We start from the raw sequence: 22,160 nt of genomic DNA, 5'->3' as shown, positions 1-22,160 counted from the left end.
GGGCATTATATGCTGACCAGCCAGTGACACCCACAAATGAATATAAAAGAATCCACTGTGCTATCATATCTCACACAGTGTTATCATATCCTATGCATGGTGTCACTGTATCCCATGGCATGGTCTTCACTGTAACCCACACAGTTTCATCCTATCACACACACAATAGGGGAGATATTATGGAATTTACAACAGCAGGAAGCATGGAATGTGGGGTATCTTAATCAGATTGGATATGAAATTTAAGTTTCCTGATTGTGTTATGAGATGTAGAGGTGTCTCCAGCATGATGAGCATTTCACCAGGCTGTGACAGGTTTGTACTTAAAAGACATTTGCATGCTATGACTATGCACTTGCACAAGGCAGTTTTTTTCAAAAAGCCCTACCCTTGGGATAATATCAGGAGTAGATGAGAATTTTGTGGCACCCAGTTCATGATTATTGAAAGATGGTGGACACCAGTCAGCATTGTGCAGTATTATGTAAAGTCAGCAGTTTTCCTTACAGCATAAAGGGGCAGAAGAATGGAAGCCTAAGACCAAACAGAGTGAGTCAGTGGCTCAGGAAATTGTGGAGAGAAGTGATTAAAATCAAGGATATGTATATAGGCTGATAAGTCCTCGGGGCCTGATGGTCTGCATCCCAGGGTACTGAAGGAGGTGGCTCTAAAAATCATGGATGCATTGGTGATCATTTTCCAATGTTCTATAGATTCAGGATCAGTTCCTGCAGATCGGAAAGTGGCTAATGTTGTCCCACTGTTTAAGAAAGGAGGGAGAGAGAAAACAGAGAATTATAGACCAGTTAGTCTGACCTCAGTGGTGGAAAAAATGCTATTTTTCAATTATAAAGGATGAAATTATGACACATCTGGATAGCAGTAACAGGATAGGTCAGAGTCAGCATGGATTTATGAAGGGGAAATCATGCTTGATAATCTTCTGGAATTTTTTGAGGATGTAACTCTAAAGGTAGGCAAGGAATATCCAGTGGATGTAGTATACCTGGACTTTCAGAAAGCCTTTGATAAAGTCCCACAACGAGGGTAGTGAGCAAAATTAGGGCACATGGTAATAGGGACAAAACACTGACATGGATTGAAAATTGGTTGGCTGACAGGAAACAAAGAGTAGTGATAAACGGCTCCCTTTCAGAATGGCAGGTGGTGACCAGTGGTGTACCGCAGGGATCAGTGCTGGGACCGCAGCTTTTTACAATGTACATTAATGATATAGATGAAGGTATTAAAAGTAATATTAGTAAATTTGGTGATGACACAAAGCTGGGTGGCAGGGTGAAATGTGAGGAGGATGTTAGGAGAATACAGGGTGACCTGGACAGGTTAGGTGAGTGGATGGATGCATGGCAGATGAAATTTAATGTGGATAAATATATGGTTATCCACTTTGGTGGCAAGAACAGGAAGGTAGATTACTACCTAAATGGAGTCAAGTTAGGTAAAGGGGCAGTACAGAGAGATCTGGGTGTTCTTGTAAATCAGTCCATGAAAGCAAGCATGCAGGTACAGCAGGTAGTGAAGGAGGCTAATAGCATGCTGGCCTTCATAAGAGGAATTGAGTTTGGAAGCAAAGAGGTCCTTCTGCAGCTGTACAGGGCTCTGGTGAGACCGCACCTGGAGTAGTGCGCACAGTTTTGGTCTCCAAATTTAAGGAAAGACATCCTGGTTAATGAGGGAGTGCAGCGTAGGTTCACAAGGTCAATTCCCGGAATGGCAGGACTATCTTATGCTGAACGATTGGAGCGACTGGGCTTGTATACGCGTGAGTTTAGAAGGCTGAGAGGGGATCTGATTGAGACGTATAAGATTATTAAAGGATTGGACACTCTGGAGGCAGGAAGCATGTTTCTGTGGATGGGTGAGTCCCGAACCAGAGGACACAGTTTAAAAATAAGGGGTAGGTCACTTAGAACAGAGTTGAGGAGAAACTTCTTCACTCAGAGTGGTGGGTGTATGGAATGCTCTGCCCCAGAAGGCTGTGGAGGCCCAGTCTCTAGATACTTTCAAGAAAGAGTTGGATAGAGCTCTTAAAGATAGTGGAATCAAGGGTTATGGGGATAAGGCAGCAACAGGATACTGATTGAGGATGATCAGCCATGATCATAATCAACAGTGGTGCTGGCTTGAAGGGCAAAATGGCCTATTCCTGTACCTACTGTCTATTGTCTATGTATGAAACCAGAATTGGAAGAGTGCAGATGTTTGGAGAGTTGTAAAGATAGAGCAGGTTACAGAGATTGGGAGGAGTAAGACCACACAGGGATTTTAAAGCAAAGGTGAGAACTTAAAATCAAAACAATCCAGGATCAGTAAACAAATTAGGTCAGTGATCACAAAATGATCAGTGCAGTTGATGTTCAGCCGGATGGGATAAGTCAACAGACATTCTGCTGATTTGGAAGTTGAGTTGTTCCCTGAGCCCACGAGTTTGTCATTTGTTGGAACATCTACTGGATTCCATCTGAGAGACAAGGAATTGCTGTGTCAATGCTTGAGTCAAAATTCTTACCGGGTTCCATTTTGATGAGCTTTACTGCAGCCAGATTCCCAGTCTGTTTGTGTCTTGCCTAAAGATAAACACACAAGAATTTTATTAAAAGGTTTCCATCTCACACGTCTTGTGAAAGAATGTAATATTACCAGACTGAGATGCACTCCAACACCTCAATGATTTAGAAAAATATCACAGTAAGCACTTTAATGCAACAGTAAAATGTCGAGGGAGCTTTGCTCTGTATTTAACCTGTGCCCTATCTACCCTTGAGGTATTTGATGGGACGGTGTACAGAGTTTTACATTGCCTTGAGTGCGATATCAATGCTGTAGGAAATTGTTTATTTCATGATTGAAACCGATAGAGTCCATTCACTGTTCCATTCCACATGTAGACTGGTGTGGTTGTCAGACTGATGTGTGAACTTGCAAACCAACAGCTAAAGGTTAAGCTAATGTCTGTGGGGCAACACTTGACTGAGAATGAGTCACCAATGACTTCAGCGTTACTCAGACTCAATAACTGGGATGAATGGCTAGTCCACACACCTGTGCACAAATAATAGATGGGATGTTGAGCTTTGGTTTGTACCAGCCTACTAGATTGTTGACCTTCAGTGCCTCTGACTAGTACTTCTCCCCATCAGACTTACAATGACTGTTTCACTTCTGGAAGGAGCTCCAGATCCGGTCATAAACCTGCCCCCTCCACTTGGCATGGAGCATAGCCATCCCAAAAGTCTCTACGTCAGAATATTCAAGCTATATTCTAGAGACTGGAGGACAAATTTGATGCTGAAACTCCAGTACTGCATGGAACACTACACTGTTGTCAGGATATTGTCTTTCAGATGTGACATTAAGCTTAGTATCCAACTGCCCTCTCAAGTAGACACAAAAAATCGTGAGGCAATCTTTTGAGAAAAACATGGCAGTTTTCTCTGGTCAATGTTCATCCCTCAACCAAGATTACAACAACGATTATGTAGTCATTATCACATTGCTGTTTGTGGGAGCTTGCTGTGCAAAGATTCAGCTGTGATTTCTACATGACAAAAGTGACTATCCCTCAAAAGTATTTATTGGCCAAAAAGCAGTTTGGGGTTATGCAAAGGTTGTGAAAGTTTCTTTCTTTCAGATTTGGACAACGAGCTCAAGATTCAATCTGACCACAGAAATTAACATTTTGCTCACGGTGCCTTCTGACTTAAGAGTCACAGCGTCTTAAAATTCTACAGCACAGAAACAGACCCTTCGGTCCAATTCATCCATGCTGACCAGATATCCTAATTAATCTAGTCCCATTTGCCAGCACTTGGCCCATTTCCCTCTAAACACTTCCTATTCATATATGTCAAGATGTATTTTAAATTTTGTTATTGTACCAGCCTCTACCACTTCCTCTGACAGCTCATTCCAGACATGCATCACCCTCTGCATGAAAGAGTTGCCTCTTAGATCCCTTTTAAATCTTTCTCCTCTCACTTTAAACCTACGACCTCTAGTTCTGGACTCCCCACACCAAGGAAAAGACCTTGGCTATTCACCCTTTCCGCACCCCTCATCATTTTATAAATGCCTATAAGGTCGCCCCTCAGCTTCTCATACTCCAAGGAAAATAGCCCCAGCCTATTCAGCCTCTCCCTTAAGCTCAAACCCTCCAATCCTAACAACATCCTTGTAAATCTTTTATAAACCCTTTCAAGTTTTAGAATCATAGAATCATAGAGATGTACAGCACGGAAACAGACCCTTCGGTCCAGCCTGTCCATGCCGACCATATATCCCAACCCAATCTAGTCCCACCTGCCAGCACCCGGCCCATATCCCTCCAAACCCTTCCTATTCATATACCCATCCAAATGCCTCTTAAATGTTGCAATTGTACCAGCCTCCACCACTTCCTCTGGCAGCTCACTCCATACACGTACCACCTTCTGTGTGAAAAAATTGCCCCTTAGGTCTCTTTCATATCTTTCCCCTTTCAAACTAAACCTATACCCTCTAGTTCTGGACTCCCTGACCCCAGGGTAAACCTCAATAAGGTCACCCCTCAGCCTCCGACACTCCAGGGAAAACAGCACCAGCCTCTTCAGCCTCTCCCTGTAGCTCAAATCCTCCAACCCTGGCAACATCCTTGTAAATCTTTTCTAAACCCTTTCAAGTTTCACAACATCTTTCCGATAGGAAGGAGACCAGGATTGCACGCAATATTCCAAGAGTGACCTAACCAATGTCCTGTACAGCCGCAACATGACCTTCCAACTCCTGTACTCGGTACTCTGACCGATAAACAAAAGCATACCAAACGCCTTCTTCACTATCCTATCTACCTGCGACTTCACTTTCAAGGAGCTATGAACCTGCACTCCAAGTTCTCTTTGTTCAGCAACACACCTGAGGACCTCACCATTAAGTGTATAAGTCCTGCTAAGATTTGCTTTCGCAAAATGCAGCACCTCGCATTTATCTGAATTAAACTCCATCTGCCACTTCTCAGCCCATTGGCCCATCTGGTCCAGATCCTGTTGTAATCTGAGGAAACCCTTTTTGCTGTCCACTACACCTGCAATTTTGGTGTCATCTGCAAACTTACTAACTGTACCTCTTATGCTCGCATCCAAATCATTTATGTAAATGATGAAAAGTAGAGGGCCCAGCACCGGTCACAGGCCTCCAGTCTGAAAAACAACCCTCCACCACCACCCTCTGTCTTCTACCTTTGAGCCAGTTCTGTATCCAAATGGCTACTTCTCCCTGTATTCCCTGAGATCTAACCTTGCTAATCAGTCTCCCATGGGGAACCTTGTCGAACGCCTTACTGAAGTTCATATGGATCACATCTACTGCTCTGCCCTCATCAATCTTCTTAGTTACTTTTTCAAAAAACTCAATCAAGTTTGTGAGACATGATTTCCCACGCACAAAGCCATGTTTGACTATCCTGAATCAGTCCTTGCCTTTCTAAATACATGTACATCCTGTCCCTCAGGATTCCCTCCAACAACTTGCCTACCGCCAAGGTCAGGCTCACCGGTCTATAGTTCCCTGGCTTGTCTTTACCGCACATTATTCCTAAAGCAGGGAGACCCGAATTGCCTGCGATATTCCAAAACTGGCCTAAACAATGACCTGTACAGCTGCAACATTTCATCCCAACTCCTGTACTCAGTGCACTGACCAATGAAGGCAAGCTTACCAAATGTCTTCTTCATGCAATTCTACTTTCAATGAACTATGAACCTGCACTCCAAGGTCTCTTTATTCAGCATCACTTCCCAGGACCTTATTATTAAATGTAGAAGTGCTCTGATTTGCCTTTCCAAGTATAGCACCTCACATTTATCTTAGTTAAACTCCATCTGCCACTCCTCAGCCCATTGGCCCATCTAATCAAGATCCCATTGTAATATTCTTCGCTGTCCACTACACCTCCAATTTTGGTGTCACCTGCAAACTTACTAACTGTACCTCCAATGTTCACATCCAAATATTTTATATAAATGACAAAAAGCAGTGAACCCAGCACCGATCATTGTAGCACAGGTCTCCAGTCTGAAAAACAACCACCACCACCGCCCTGGGTCTTTTACCATTGAGCCAATTTTGTATCCAAATGTCAAGTTCTCCATGTATTCTATGTGATCTAATCTTGCTCGTCAGTCTACCATGAGGAACACATTACGTAGTCCATTTAGATCATGTCCGCCACTCTGCACTCATTAATCCTCTTCGTTACTTCTTCAATAAACTCAACTAGATCAGTGAGACATAACAGCCCATGCACAAAACCATACTGGCTATCCTTAAACAGTTCTTGCCTTTCCAAGTTCATGTAAATCCTGGCCTCAGGATTCCCTCCAATAACTTGCCCACCATCGATGTCAGGTTTACCGGTCTATAGTTCCCTGGCTTTTCCTTACCATCTTTTTCAAATAGAGGCACAATATTAGACAATCTCCAGTCTTCTGGCACCTCACCTGTGGCTATCAATGATACAAATATCTCAGCAAGGGGTCTGGCTTCCCACAGAGTTTTAGGGTTCTCCTGATCGGATCCCGGGATTTATCCACGTCTCTGCATTTTAAGACATCCAGCACCATCTCCTCTGTATTATGGACATTGTTCAAGATGTCACTATTTATTTCCCCATGTTCTCTATCACCCATATCCTTCTCCACAGTTAACACTGATGCAAAATTCTTGTTTAGTATCTCTCCCATCTCCTGTGGTTCCACATATAAAGACATATATGCTGATTCTTAAGGGGGCTTTTTGTCTCCCTAGTTGTCCTTAATGTAATTATAGAATGCCTTTGGATTCTCCTTAACCACATTTGCTAAAGCTATCTCATGTACCCTTTTGGCTCTCCTGATTTCCCTGTATGTATACTCCTACTGCCTTTATACACTTCTAGGGTTTCACTCAATCTCTGCTGTCTATTTCTGACATACGCTTCCTTCTTATTCTTGACAAAAACCCCAATTTCTCTAGTCATCCAGCATTCCCTATATCTACAAGCCTTGCCCTGCACCCTAATAGGCATATACTGTCTCTGGACTCTCATTATCTCATTTTTCAAAGCTTTCCATTTTCCAACTGTCCCTTTCCCTGCGAGCATTCGCCTCCAATCAACTTTTGAAAATTCTCTAGGCAAAAGTGAGGATTGCAGATGCTGGAGATCACAGTCAAGATTAGAATGGTGCTGGAAAAACAGGTCATACAGCATCCGAGGAGCAGGAAAATCAACTTTTTGGGCAGGAACCCTTAATCAATTATTATAGTTATGGCAACCTAGCATTGCCAGGATGCTGCCTTTGAACCAGCATTTGGTCCACTGCATTTCCACATGCCTGAGGAGAGATCCACCAGGTAGTGTAATTTTAGTGGTGGCTGTCCACAGTGTATGCCATGCATGTTGCAGGCAGTTTTCAAAGCACAGGATGACAAATGGATCCCTTGAGGCTGACCACATAAAGGTACATTCACAGGTACCAGCTCAGCCACACTGTTAGCCTGGACTGTATGTCATCTGGAGGCTGTTAGTGTACCAGGCTGGAGATGGTTCCAGTCTGTACACTGACTGCATTGCAGATATGAGATCAGAAATGAACTTTTAACAATGTTAATGACAGTGAAAACATTGAGTTTAATCTGATGCACTTTTGGGATAGGCCAATGATTTCAAACCCTTTCTCCTTTTAGTTGATGTTGGTTAATAGTCTAGCAATCCAGCCCCCTCACTACAATTCAGACATCAACCCACTCAGTACAAACTGCAGCAGTGGAACAGTTGCTAATAGCTCTCTTATAACAACAAGCTTCCATTACAACAATAAACAAGTAAACAGGAAGTTACATTCTGAACCAGTTCATAACAGGAACCAGCATTGTTGACAGCAATATGTCATGATGGGGTCATTGTCATCAGTTGTGGTCATCAGTGTTAAACAACAGAGCAACTGGTCAGTAGAGTCCCCAACATATCATAATGAGCTGCTCAGCTAACTCAGGACAGGAAGCAAGATGTCACATTTTCATAGCGCCTTCCAAAACCACAGGACGTCCGAACACATCTTACAACCAAATATGTACCTTCAAAACATATTAATTGTTGTAATGTTGGAAACCATGGCATTTGTACACAATAAAATCTCTCAAATGCCAATGCAACACTGATCAGCAATGCTTTCTTTAGTTGATGGTTGAAATAAGGTCATTGGGCAGTACGTTGAGGTGGATACACTCGTGGTATTTTGATTAGAATCCTGGAGGGATATTAAAACTGACAATGTTAGGCAATCAGATTTGTGAAAAGTTCATGTCAGCCAATTTGGAAATGACTCGTTGAATTGTCTCCACAATCCAAGTTAAGGAAACTGTCAGGAGGCTGTTAGGTAGAATCCCAAGAAGCTGAGATGGGTGGATTTGAGTCCAGTTTTGGGAAACAGGTCAAAATTTTGTGTGCTGTGTGTTTTGGAGATCATTTTGTTGTATATATTTAGATGGCTTAATCTGTTGTTTTTCTTTTGTGCAATCAACTTCTGTTCAGTTGTTTAAAAATTACAGCCTTATGTGACTATGTCTCAGTGACAAACCACTACATTAACGAACAGAACAAAACAAAACAAAAATCAATCAAGCCAGATTTCATTCTGGAATCTGACTTGTCCTGTAGCTCAGTTCATAACAAAAGTCTAATTTAATCACTCAATACTGAACCTCCTATGCTGCAGGGAATACAAACCTAGTTTATGTGGTCTCTCCTCATAATCCAACCCAATGGAGATATGGAGTCCATTATAAAAGATTTATTAGCAGAGCACTTGCTAAACAATGACAGGATTGGGTGAAGTCAGCAAGGATTTATGAAAGGGAAACCATGTTTTATTGATCTACTTGAATTTTTCAAGAATGTAACTGGTAGAGTTGATATCAAGAACCAGTCAAGGTGGTTTACTTGGACTTTCAGAGGGCTTTCAATAAGGTGCCACATAAGAAATTAACATGTAATTAAATCACGTGGGATTGAGGGCAGTGTACTGACATGGATAGAGAACTGGGTGGAGAACTACAGACAAGAAACAAAGAGTAGGAATAAACAAGTAGCAGCCAGTATTGCAGAGATGAGTGCTTGGAACCAGCTATTCACAATATGTATTCATGATTTAAATGAGGAAACTAAATGTAATATCTCCAAGTTTGCAGACGACACAAAGCTGAGTGGGAGGGTAAACAGTGAGGAGGATGCAGAGATGCTTCATTGTGATTTGGACAAATTGAGTGAATGGTGAAATGCATGCCTGTTGATATATAATGTGAATAATGAGAGATTATCTACTTTGGTAGCAAAACAGGAAGGCAGATTATTATCTGAATAGCAATAGATTGGGAAAGTGAGAGGTGCAAAGAAACTTGGTGTCCTAGAACACCAGTCATTGGAAGTAAGCATGCAAGTGGAGCAGGCATTGAACAATGTTATGTTGGCCTTCATTGTGAAAAGATTGGAATGCTGGATTAGGATATTTTGCTGCAATCGTACAGGGCCTTGGTGAGACCATACCTGGAGCACTGTGAGCAGTTTTGGTCTCTTTATCCAAGGAAGGATGTTCTGGCTATGGAAAAAGTGCAACAAAGATATACCAGACTGATTTCTGGGATGGCAGGACTGATATATGAGGAAAGACTGGATCAGTTAGGGCTATTTTCACCGGAGTTTAGAAGAATGAAGTTGGATTTTCATAGAAACCTATAAAATTCTATCAGCACTGTACAGGATAAATGCAGGAAGGCTGTTCCTGATGACTAGGGAGTCAAGAACCAGAAGTCACAGCCTAACGATATGAGTTAGGTATTTTTAGGTCTGAGATAAGGGGAAATTTCTTCACCCAGAGAGTGATGAGCTTGTGGAATCTTCTACCATAGAAAGGGGTTGTGGTCAAAACATTGAATGCTCTCAAGGAGGATATAGTTTTTAGAACTAAAAGGATCAAAGAGTATGAGGCTAAAGTGGGAACGTGGTATGATCATATTTAATAGCCTACTCCTACTCCTTTTTTCTCGGTTTCAATGATCTGGTTGTGGATCTTCACTATCGCCTTCCAAATATATTTTTTCTTAGGTGTGGTGCCCAGAGTTGTACGTAGTATTCCAGATTTTATCAGAAATTGTTTTTATTGCTGTCCCTTTATGCTCTATCCTTTCACCAACTCATCTAAAAGACAGCACAACGTCAATACTGTATTTGAAGTGTCACCATAGATTTATGAGTTCTGGAATAGGAATTGAAGCCACAATCTTCTGATTCAGGACTTGAAAAAATAAAAGCAAAAGAAAAATAAATATCTGAAGCACTTTATATGTTTTTAGTGTATTGTTTCAAAGCCTATTAACCTTATGAAGTGTTATCCATGTTCTAGTATAGAGAAATATATCAGAGCAAAGTCTAATTCTGGACTACACTGTCAGTCTGTTTGAGATGTGTGCTTACTTTATTGGTTGTTCTTTTAAGAAAGAGGAACTCGTAGAAATGGGGAAAGGCCCAAAGACCCAAACCAAATTTGTCACCACTTCACAAAACACCATCATCGAGTCTGCAAGCATGATGCCCGGCTTCCTGTCCCTCACAGTTTAATTCTCCGCCATGCTCCCACTCCAACCTTACAGTCCTTTGCCTGCTGTAATTTCCCACTGTGAGGTTAGGGAGGAAGTTGCCCCTCGAGTCCTCAATATTGATACTGTGGTCAAAGATGTGCAAGGAAACCTCCAGCTAATAACCATGAACTGCTCCCTTTGGCCGAGGTATCATGCTGAAAACCATCCAGAGGAGGCACTGAGAGTGACAAGAGCACATGATGGGTTTTAAATGGCTGAGTTCAATGTCCATCATCAAGAGTGGCTTTGCAGCATCATTAATGACTGAGCTGGCCAGTGCTAAAAGACACAACTCACATTGATGTATCTGTTCAAGACAGCATTGGTCAGACTGACTGCTGCACTGTCTTTATGGAGATGAAGCTAGTCTTCACATTGAGATTATCCTCCTCCTTGTGTGGCATTACTACTGTTTTGAACAGATCTAGCAACTCAAGACTGGGCATCCATAAGGTGCTGTGAGCCATCAGCATAGCAGAACTCTACTCTAAAACAATCTTCAACCTCCTAACCTTGCATATTCCTCCATGCTACCATGACTATCAAGCTAGTTCAATGAAGAATACAAAAAGGCATGCTAGGAACAGCATCAGGAATACCTAAAAATGGAGGTATCAAGCTGGTGAAGCTACAAAACAAGACTTTTCCCATGCCAAGCAGCAAGTGATAGGTAGGGTTAAGCAATTTCACAACCAACGGATCAGATCTCCCACATTCAGTTGTGAATAGCAGTAAACAAATAAACAACTCAGTGGTGTAGGAGGTTCTGCAAATATCCCCATTCTAAATATTGGTGGAGCCGAGCATATCGATGCAAAAGATAAGACTGACATATTTACAACAGTCTTCAGCCAAAAGTACCAATTGGATGATCTATCTTAGCCTCCTCCAGAGATCTCCAGCATCACAGTATTCCATTATGCAATTCAATCCATATTGCAGCCTTGGTTCTAGTGGACAAAAGAGTTGAATTCCAGAGGTGTAATAATAATGACTGCCCTTGGCATCAATGCCATATTTGACTGGGTGTGGCATCAAGGATCCTCAGCAAAATTAGCTTCAGTTGGAATCAGGAGGAAAATTATCTGCTGGCTGGAGTCATACCTAACACATGAAAGATGGCTGTTGTTGTTGAAGTTTAGTCATCTTAGATCCAGGACATCTATGCAGGAGTTCTTCAGAATAATGTCCTAGGCCCAACCATCTTCAGCTGCTTCATCAAAGACCTTCCCTCCATCATAAGGTCATAAGTGATAATATGCAATCATCAGCAAACAATGTTCAACACCATTCATGACTCCTCAGATACTGAAGCAGTTCATATACAAATTCAGCAATACCTAAATAATATCCAGATTTCAGCTGACAAGTAGCAAACAATATCCATGTCATACAAGTGCCAAGCAATGACCACTTCCAATAAGACAGAATCTAATCATCCCCCTTTGATATTCAATGGCACTGTCATCACTGAATACCCTACTATCAACATCCTGGGAGTTACTATTAACCAGAAACTGAAGTGGACTTGAAATGAATTCACTCAAGACTTTGACATCTGTGATGCAGGTGACCTCATAGGATGTTGAGCTGGACCATCCAATTAACATTTCTGTCCAAGATGATTGTTGACACTTCAGCCTTATGTTTTGCACTTACATACTGGGCTCCCTCATTGTTGAGAATATTTAAAATACTTTGATAGGTTACCCAAGAACCCAGTGGCTTGCTGGACAACTTCAGTGTTAATTTAATAGTTAACAACATTGCTATGGATTTGGAGGCATATATAGATTAGATAAGGTAGATATATTAGATTTCCTTCCCTAAAGACATTTATGAACAAGAAGGGTTTTAACAAGAATCAATGTTAGTTTCCTGGTTACCATCACGGAGATGAGATTTAAATTCCAGATTTATGAACGGAATTTAAATTCTGCCAGCTGCTATGGTGGGACTTGAATGATTCGCCTGGGCCTCTGTATTACTAGTCCAGTGACATTACCATTACAGTACCTCTATGTTTTCTTCTCTTAATTGTTTGAGCATCAACTATTATGTAATATTGGATGTGGCAGGACTGGTTAAAGGATCACTTAGCTCAGTCAATTTCTGCTATTTAGCTTCACCAGATGGATATTTATTTTATTTAGACATGTCATACATACTCTCTTACATGCCTCATTGAATCAGGGCTGACCACCTGCTCGGTGGTCATGGTGGAGTGAGGGTTATGCAAGCCATGAAGTTACAGATCACAGAGGAACCCAATTCTGCTGATGATCCACTTGCATGTGCATGCAATAGCGAACTGTTTGACTTGTCTCAGTGGGAGTGAGACTGTACATGAAAATTCAGGGCTTGTCTGCCATTAAATTGGGGTTCTGACTTTGATGAGATACTGAATGGTTTCACAGTGAAGCTTTATGCCAAATAATAATGCTGTGTTTTGGGCCTAGCAAACTTGCACTATCCTCTCTGCTGGTTTTATGCAAATAACGCTTCCTGTTCATGAGGTGCACAAGTGCAATGCACAGGCTGCAGCTAGAGCAGCACTTCCAATCTGACAAAACAACAGTGATTGACTGAGAGAAAACCACAACACTAACTGCAGAGCACCAGCTAAGAGTATCCCATCTGTGCCAGAGAAGATGGCTAACGTAAGGAAATTGATATCCCTACTGGTAGGAGCTACAATTCAAAAAGAAAGCTAGCAGTTTCAGTGGTATAGATATACATTTGAAAATCAATTTAACAATTTTCAGGAAAAAGAAAGGTTCAACAAAGAAAATAATCTGTTAAATTTACACCTCTCCCCTCCAACCACCCACTTTCTCTCTATCCCCAAACATCATTTAACCCACCTTTTCTGCATATCCCTTAAGTCCACGAACATTCCTCCCCCATCCTCACCACATTCTACACAGAGTTTATTGACAGTATACTGAGCTGCTGCATCTCTGCCTGGTTCAGGAATTGCACTGTCTCAGATCATTAAGAACCTACAACGGATAGTGAGGACATCTGAGAAGATCATTGGGCTCTCACTTACCTCCATTTCAGACATTTACACCACATGCTGCATCTGAAAGGCTAACAGCATTGTGGAAGACCCCACACACCATTGACCCAAACTCTTCTCCCTCCTGCCATCTGGCAGAGGATACCGGAGCATACGGTCTCTCACGGCCAGACTGTGCAATAGTCTCATCCCCCAAGCTGTCAGGCTCCTAAACACAGTATAATCAGACTCTTTCCCATCTGAAATTATTTGCATGACTTTGAATTGCTGCTAGAAATATGTCTATTATTTATCATTCTTCTATTACATGTAATTTGCAGGTCTTGCACTTCTTATGCGCTTTATGCCGTGTATGATGGTGCAGTTAGTGCTGTTCATGTAGCACCCTCAGTCCTGGAGGAACGCTGTCTCATTTTTACTATAGCAGTTCTATATGGTAGAAATGACAAATAAAGAGCTACTCTCTCTCTCTCTCTCTCTCTAATCTACTCTATCCCTCAACTCCACCCTCTTCTTTTTCAGTATTTTATTCTTGGAGTGATGGACATGAGAACAGAGTAATTTGCAAGAATATAGGAACACAAAGATGTAATTTATCCCCAGCCTATTCTATCTGTCAGTGAGACTATAGTTGATCTGCAATCTTACTCCAAATACCCAACTTTGTACCATAATCCTTCATACTTTCAGTGAACAAAAACCTCTCAATCTCAGTTTTTATATTAACAATTTGCCTTGCATTAACTGGCATGTATGGAAGAGACTTCCAAGTTTCTATCACCTTTGCATGTAGAAATGTTTTCTGATTTCGCTCCTTCTGAGAAGCCAAGTTCCATGTTCACTGATCCTAGATATCAAACCCCTGAAAGTAATCTCTACCTACGTACCAAGACAAGCAGATGAGGGAGAAGGGAATAAAACATGACGTTGACAGACATAATGTTGCCTACCACTTCAACACACCACCTCATTCCCTGGCCACCATCCCTATCTCAGGCTTGCTGTAGTGCTTCAGCAAAGTTCCGTGCAAGCTGGAAGAACACCAAATTTTCTGCTTGGGAACTCTACAGCCTTCTGGACTCAGTATCGACTTCAACAATGTTAGGACTTGAGGCACCTTGTTCCATGTCCTTACCCTACCATCATCACTGCACACACAAGGTTTTGTTATCACATGGTCTGCTATTACACACCTCCATTAGTAGCTATTTATTCTCGATCTTTGTCCACTCCTTTTTCTGTCCAACTGTTCTTTTCTCTCTCTTTGCGCTATACCTCTATCCATCATTTACTTCTTATCCCCTCCCCCCACCCTATCTTCTGCATAAAAAAACCCAATTTTTTCCTAGCTACCATCAATTCTGAGGAAGAGTCGCTGAACCTGAAATGTTAACTTTGATTTCTCTCTACGGATGCTGCCAGGCCTGAGTTTTAGCAACAATTTCTGGTTTTGTTTCTGATTTACAGCATCCGCAGTTCTTTCAGTTTTTTACAATCTTGACAGAGTTGGGCGAGAAAAGGCAGACTAATGCTGGAGTATAAATACTGGTTGAGCCAGTTGAGATGTCTATGACATATGTCCAATGTAATCCCTTAACATTTTTGATTAGGAATACAATCCTAATTTACATAATCTTCCCAGAAAGTTTAACCCTTGGAGTGTCAATGTTCAAAATCCTTTAAGGATCAATCAGACCAGCTCCTGAGTTGGTTAAGAGCAGCATTGAACTCTGGAGCAGACCCACCTTCTCCAGAGGCATCTCGTAACAATTCTGAACAGGTTGATTAGAAACCATCAAGAGTTGGGTTCTTACACTGGCCCAATGGGCAGTTCTTATCATTTGTTCCAATTTGTAATTTGTCAAACTGTTGATTTGGTTGCCCTGCTATAATAAGGATATTATTAAGTTAGAGAGGCTTCAGAAAAGATTTACAAGGAATGGAAGGCTTGAGTTCCAAAAATAGGCTGGGCCTTTTTTCCATTGGAGTGTAGGAGATTGAGGGGCGATCATAGAGGTTTATAAAGTCATGAGGGACATAGTTAAGGTAAATAGCAAGGGTCTTTTCCCTTGACTTTGGGGGAATCCAAAACTATGGGCATATTTTTAAAGGGGAGAGGAAAAAGGTTTTAGAAAGGACAAGGGGCAACTTTTTCACACAGAGTGGTTCGTGTTTGGAATGAGCTGCTAGAGGAAGTCATGAATACAAGTACAGTTACAACATTTAAAAGACATTTGGGTAGGTACATGGTTAGAAAAGGCTTAGAGGGATATGAGCCAAATGCAAGCAAGTGGAATAGTTTAGTTTGGGAACTTGGTCAGCAAGGACTAGTTAGACTGAAAGATCTGTTTCCATGTTGTGAGACTCTGTGGTGGTGCGTTTTTCAAAAGTACAACCTGGACTCTTGTGGCAGTGTAGTGGTCCTACCTCAGGGGTAGAAAGCCCAAGTTCAGGTCCCACCTGTTTCAGACATGTATCATAACATACCTGAACAAAGTGATTTTTTTTTAAAAAGCCGGGGTTCTTCCTTTGTGTAGAGTTGATCTGGCAGGGAAAAGAGGAAACTGTTGTTTATGCTAAATTACAGATTTACTGTAAAACACTTGTAATTCTCTGGAAGTCTTTGCTACCCAATTTAATCTATGGATATTAGTCTATTAAACATGGAGTCCCAGTATCATTTCCAGTAAATCTACACTGCACTCCCTGATGTGGTACCTACTTTTGTACACAGTATTCCAGGTGTGGTCTAACTAGAGCTTTTATAGCTGTCATATTACTTCTTTCCTTATTGCTAATGAATAAAGTCCTAGTGGAATCAATCACAACTTTCCAATTAGAGTACTTGCTCTTTATCCCAACTCTCTGTCACCTGCTGCTCAGGTAATTTCCAAACCAGTTGAATTCTATGAACTTCTGGATAATAATAAAAAGTGAAGAAAAAGAGCTGAGTTCTCCATTTAACCAGCAGTCTTTCACAGGAGACTTTATCAAATGCCTTCTGGAAGACTGTATAAATAACATCCATAAATATTCCCTTGTACATTACTATATTCACATCTTCAAAAGAAAATCAAGTTCATTAGGGATAACTTACTCTTTACAAATCCATGGTAACTTTTTCTGATCAGATGAAAATTTGTTCAACTTGTTCACAATCTCTTATTACTGGCTCCAATAATTACCCTACAATATCAATTAGGCTCCTGGTCTATAACTCTGGCTTTCCCCTTCCCACCTTTAATGAGTAGTGAAGCTACTTCTGTATTTTCCAATCAAAAGGAATGCTTCATGAATAGAAAGCTCACAGGGTCACTAATTGGGGATGCTACAAGGAAATGATCAGAAAACTTGTTAAATTGCAGGTTTTGACAAGGTTGCATTGAAATTCTGCACTGTAACCACTAACTGGCATTGCTCAAGGGGTTTCAGTTGAGTGATCCTGTCACAACGTCATGTATTATTACTCCATTTCTGAACCAGTCAATCTGAGTAGAGATTTCTCATTTTGGAGAATTTTCAAATCACACTGACTTTTTATAGGGGCTCGATTCTGACAGCATCTTATCGAAACTCACTTCATTCCTTTTGCCCTTATCCATTGGTTGCAAATATCACTCACACCATTCCATGAATGAGCATTGTAACCCAAACGTTCCTCAAACTTCTCTCAATTACTGAACAAAACACAAAAATATAGAACATCTAAAGCACAAAGGAGGCTATTTGGCCGATCATATCAATGCTGGTCAATAAAGAGTTCTTGGTTTCATCAAATCCCGTTTTCCAATACATAGCCTGGGGATGTGTGGTTTACTCTATTTCAAGTGCATATCAATTATCCCTTAAATGTAACCAGGGTTTCTGCCTCGGTTATCCTTTCAATCAATGAGTTTCAGATATCCATCACTCCATTAAATTAAAAGATTTCTAAAATCCTATATTAAAACTTCTAAGAAAAACTTATCTTGTTCACGAATGTCCTTTAGGGAAGGAAATCTTCCATCTTTACTTAGTCTGGCCTCCATGTGACTCCAGACCCACAACAATATTGAGTCTTACCTGCTGTCTAAGATGAGCAATTAAAGCTGGCTTAGCCCTCATCCAGTGAATGAATAAAAATATTTCTACTCTTCCTAGTCTTGATCTCTGAATGGATATAGGTTCTTCCTATACACTGTATGTAGGCATTTCATAATTAGAGACATCCTCATTTAAAATTTCACCTCAACCTCCTCAGTTCTTACAAAAAAGCCTATCCATTCATTCCTCGTAGCTAAAATACTGCATTCCTGGCAAGTCCATCCTCATAAATCTCCTCTGCACCCTCTTAAATGAAATCACATTCTTTTTGTCTTGTAGATCTGTACCGTATTGTAGACATAGAATTGTATAAAATGTTAGTTAGGCTAACATAACATCGTGACCCCTGAAAAGTGTCCTGAACATTACCTTCATCATCTATCGACCTTTCCTGCTATCTTCAGGGATGTGGTCCTGCACTCCAAGGTCCTTCTGTTCCTCAACACTTTTCTGTTTTCTGCCATTTATGTTTTTCCCAAATACATGACCTCACTTCTCCAGACTGAATATCTTCTGTCAATTTTCTGCTCATGACCATCCATTGATATCTCCGTGTGGTTTGCAGTTTTGTTTTCTTCACTGTCATTCACACAAGTAAGTACTGTATCATTATCCAATTTCTTAAGCATGCTTCTACGTTTATGTCAAAATCATTGATGTGTATTGTGAAAAGAAAAGGGCCAGCATGTGAAACTCCATTGGTGAGAGTCCCAGTCAGAAGAATGCTTGTTAAACATTACTTGCCTCTAATCCTGATCCAACAGGCCACTTGCTCTTGGATCTCACAGGTATTTAATTTCCCAGTCTGACATGCAGTACCTTTCTCAAACCAAAATAAATTACGTGCATTAACCTTTTAGCATTCTCCATCATCTCTTAAAGGAATGTGATCAAGTTAACTAGACATATGCTTCCTTCAGCATACAGTAATTGTCCTTCATTAATCTACACCTTTCTAACTGACAATTTTACTGTCCCTCAGAATATTTACCAATGATTTTTACACAAACAACAAACTGACTGAAGCTGTCACTTCCTCCACCTTTATACAATGACACATTGTCAACTGTTCTCCGGTGAGAGATGACTACAAAATAATGGTGATTTGTGTCAGTGTTAGAAATGCAGAGCACTTTAAGTTACAACAGTTCCAATGTTGATAAGAGAGCAGGTAGCCTCAATGGACTTTGTATTTAAGACCTGGGTTCTGTCAACTGTCTGACCCTCTTCCACGGCTATGTTCCTGCCGGGGTGTCTTTGAAGAGGGAGCATGTGGTGTGTACCAATACTCTCAATGCCTTTAGAGACAGGTGGGCACCCCAGGGCGCTAGAGTGCTTTCTCTCCTCTTCCAACTCCATTTTGATTTAGACCCCTCCCCCTATTTATCCCTTACCTTTAGGGATCTGCATTGCCCTTAACGGGCTTTGCATGTAAATTAATCAGTTGGAAAACACGGGCAATTGTTGGTAGTAGTTAACAGATGAAAAGCTATCACTGGTAATTTGGTGATGTGAAAAGAAATGTTCAGTTATGTGTAAGAGCACTTCTGGAAATATAAAAAACAGCTGAGTCCTCCCCAGAAGGCTCTATCCATGGGAGTCCTCTTGCTTTCCATCGGGGACCTAAGAGGAGGGTGTTGCAGTCCTATGCGATCTTGTGTAGCCAAATGTTTTATTCTATGGTGTCGTGGAGTTTGTGGATGATCTATATATTGATTGTGGCTGGTCGTACATCCTTCTTAATTCTTTGTAAAACCTTTGTTGTGCTTTTGGTTGCACTTCAGCCCCAGGCTCCTGAACTTTGTGCATCCAGGTGCAGGAAAGCTGAATGACCTCCTTTTGGGTCTGATCCTGGGCTTGGCCAAGTTGGCCATTAACAGGTCCAGACAGCGGGTAATGTAAGGGTCACAGTTGCCACCTGTCTGCCCCTATACCACAGCTATTTGCATGCCCAGGTATCCTTAGAAAAGGGAGAATGCGGTGTTCACAATTGCAAAGCCCCTGATGAGCTTTGCAGGTAAATTGATATTTGGTTGAAAACCAGTGATTTGGTGGTACTGCATAAAGGTGGAAAGTAACATGGGCGATTTGTTGGAGGCAATAGCCTCGTGGTATTATCGCTAGACTATTAATCCATAAACTGAGCTAATGTTCTGGGGAAATCAGCTCAAATCCCACCATGGAATTTGAATTCAATAAAGAACCTGGAATTAAATGTCTCATGATGACTGTGAATCCATTGATAATTGTCAGGAAAAACCTGATTCACTAATGTCCTTTAGGGACGGAAATCTCTCATCCTTGCCTGGTCTGACCTACCTGTGACTCCTGACCCACAGCAATGGGTGGTTAACTCTTAACTGCCCTCCGGGCAATTCGGGATGGGTAATAAATGTTGGCCTAGCCAGAGACACCTACATCCCATGAGTGTGTTTTTTTTTAAAGCAGCGTTAAAAGTGCACGTGAAAGCACTTCTGGATAATAAAAGAAAAATGTTTAATAAAAGAAACATTTTTAGAAAGCTGGGTTCTCATTGTACTGCCCCTCCTGCGGTTTGCGTGTAAATTGGTCATTAATTAGAAACATGGATGATTTGATGGTAGAAGAAAAGTCATTTAATTGTGTGTGAAAGCACTTCTGGATATATAAAATGAAAAGACAGCCAAGCTCTGGATTTTGTGGCACAGTGTAGGAGGCCTCGGGTTTAACTCCTACCTGATGCAGAAGTTTGTAATAACATCTGAGCAGATTGATTAGAAATTATCAAAAGCTGAGTTCTAGGAGATCTAGTGGCATGGTGATAGTGTGAGACAGAAGGCCTAGGTTCAAATCCTGCCTGTCCCAGAGTGTGTTATAACATGTTTGAACAGGCTGATTAATAAGCCTCAGTTCCAGCGGGCTCTTGTGGTGCATTTACAGTGTCCTTTCCTCTGAGCCATGAGGATTGGGTTCAAATCTCATCTGCACAGAGGTGTCTATTAATAGGTAACACATCAAAGGGTGGGGTTCGGTGACACAGTGACCAAGCCAGAAGATCCAGGTTCAAGTCCCACCTGTCCCAAAGGTACAGTACAGCATATCCTAGCAAGTACACTCTCCTCATTCCTGATGAAGGGCTTATGCCCGAAACGTCGAATTTCCTATTCCTTGGATGCTGCCTAACCTGCTGTGCTTTAACCAGCAACACATTTTCAAGTTGATTAATGTAACTGAGTTCTCCAAAACATCAGTGATTGGCTAGTGGAAAAAGCATTCAGAGGTGCATGAAAGTATCTGTGGAAAGTAAAAAAAGATAAAAATTAAAAGGACTGACTTCCCTAGCAATATACTTGATGCCTTCAGAGAGAAGTGGACACTGCAAGGAATGGAGTGCCTTATTTCCCCCTCCAATTCTATTTAAATTTAGCCTCCTCTGTCTCCTTACCTTTCCCTCACTTTTGTAGTTGTTGCAATACCCCGATGGGCTCTTCTTGTAAACTGCTCTTTTAATTAGAAACACAGTGATTTTTTTTTAAATTCACGTGTAGGATGTGGTGTCACTTGATTGTGCCAGTATTTACTATTCGTTTCCAGTTGCCCTTGAGAAGGTGGTGATGAGCTCTCTGTTAACCGCTGCAGTCCATGTGCTATAGGTAGACTCACAATGTTGTGAGGGAAAGTACATTTCTTTGTTGAAACTTTGTGGCAATTGATCGCACTGAGTGGCTTGCTGGGTCATTTCAGAGGGCAGTTGAGAGTCAACCGCATTGCTGTGGGTCTGGACTCACAGCTAGGTTAGGCTAGGCCAGGCCAGGTAAGGACAGCAGATTACATTCCCTGAACCAGATTTGACAATGGTTTCATGGTCATCATTAGATTCATAATTCCAGACGTTTAGTGAATGCAACTTCTACCATAGGATTCAAACAAGGTCCCAGAACAATAGCTGAGTTTCTGGATTATTAGTTTTGTGATAATACTACCGCCTCCCCACTTTATGGGAAACAGGGTGTGAGAAGATGTAGTTAAAGTAGCTGTGGCAGTTGGTGGGACTGTAATGAATATTAGTAGATAGTCTTTCCTCAGAAATAAAACAGAAAAAGTCAAATAGGGAAGGGAAGTGTCAGAGATGAGATAAGGATAGACATTGGGAACAAAAGTTATTAATGGTTCTATTCATTTGTCGGATTTGGACATTGCTGGCTGTCCAGCATTTATTTTACTGCCTGTCCCGAGCTGCCCTTGAGAAGGTGGTGGTTGTAGTGATTGTGATGAGGTCAGCCAGTTAGACCTCAGAGAATGATTTCCCTGATTCATGCCGTTAATCTGGTCCAAGCAGAGAGCCCTGGCTGTCAAAGCTTTCATAACAAGTACTAAGCAGGTATAAATAAAGGGTGACTTGGTGATA

The 22,160-nt window shown here is 41.3% G+C and overlaps 1 protein-coding gene across 4 annotated transcripts in view; it reads right to left on the bottom strand.

Annotated features, from left to right (window-relative positions):
* Positions 1 to 22,160, bottom strand: part of LOC132836552 (mitogen-activated protein kinase kinase kinase kinase 5-like) — a 122,272-nt gene that overhangs the window by 88,908 nt on the left and 11,204 nt on the right. For all 4 annotated transcript variants that reach the window (XM_060855893.1, XM_060855894.1, XM_060855896.1 and 1 more), the window contains exon 2: positions 2,531 to 2,588. In XM_060855893.1, the coding sequence (XP_060711876.1) occupies positions 2,531 to 2,588 (58 nt within the window). The remainder of the gene's footprint in view (positions 1 to 2,530; positions 2,589 to 22,160) is intronic.

The sequence above is a fragment of the Hemiscyllium ocellatum genome, chromosome 47 (assembly GCF_020745735.1).
Source record: "Hemiscyllium ocellatum isolate sHemOce1 chromosome 47, sHemOce1.pat.X.cur, whole genome shotgun sequence".
NCBI lineage: Eukaryota > Metazoa > Chordata > Chondrichthyes > Orectolobiformes > Hemiscylliidae > Hemiscyllium > Hemiscyllium ocellatum.
Note: the sequence above shows the minus strand (reverse complement) of the source record. Positions and strands in the feature narration are given on the sequence as shown.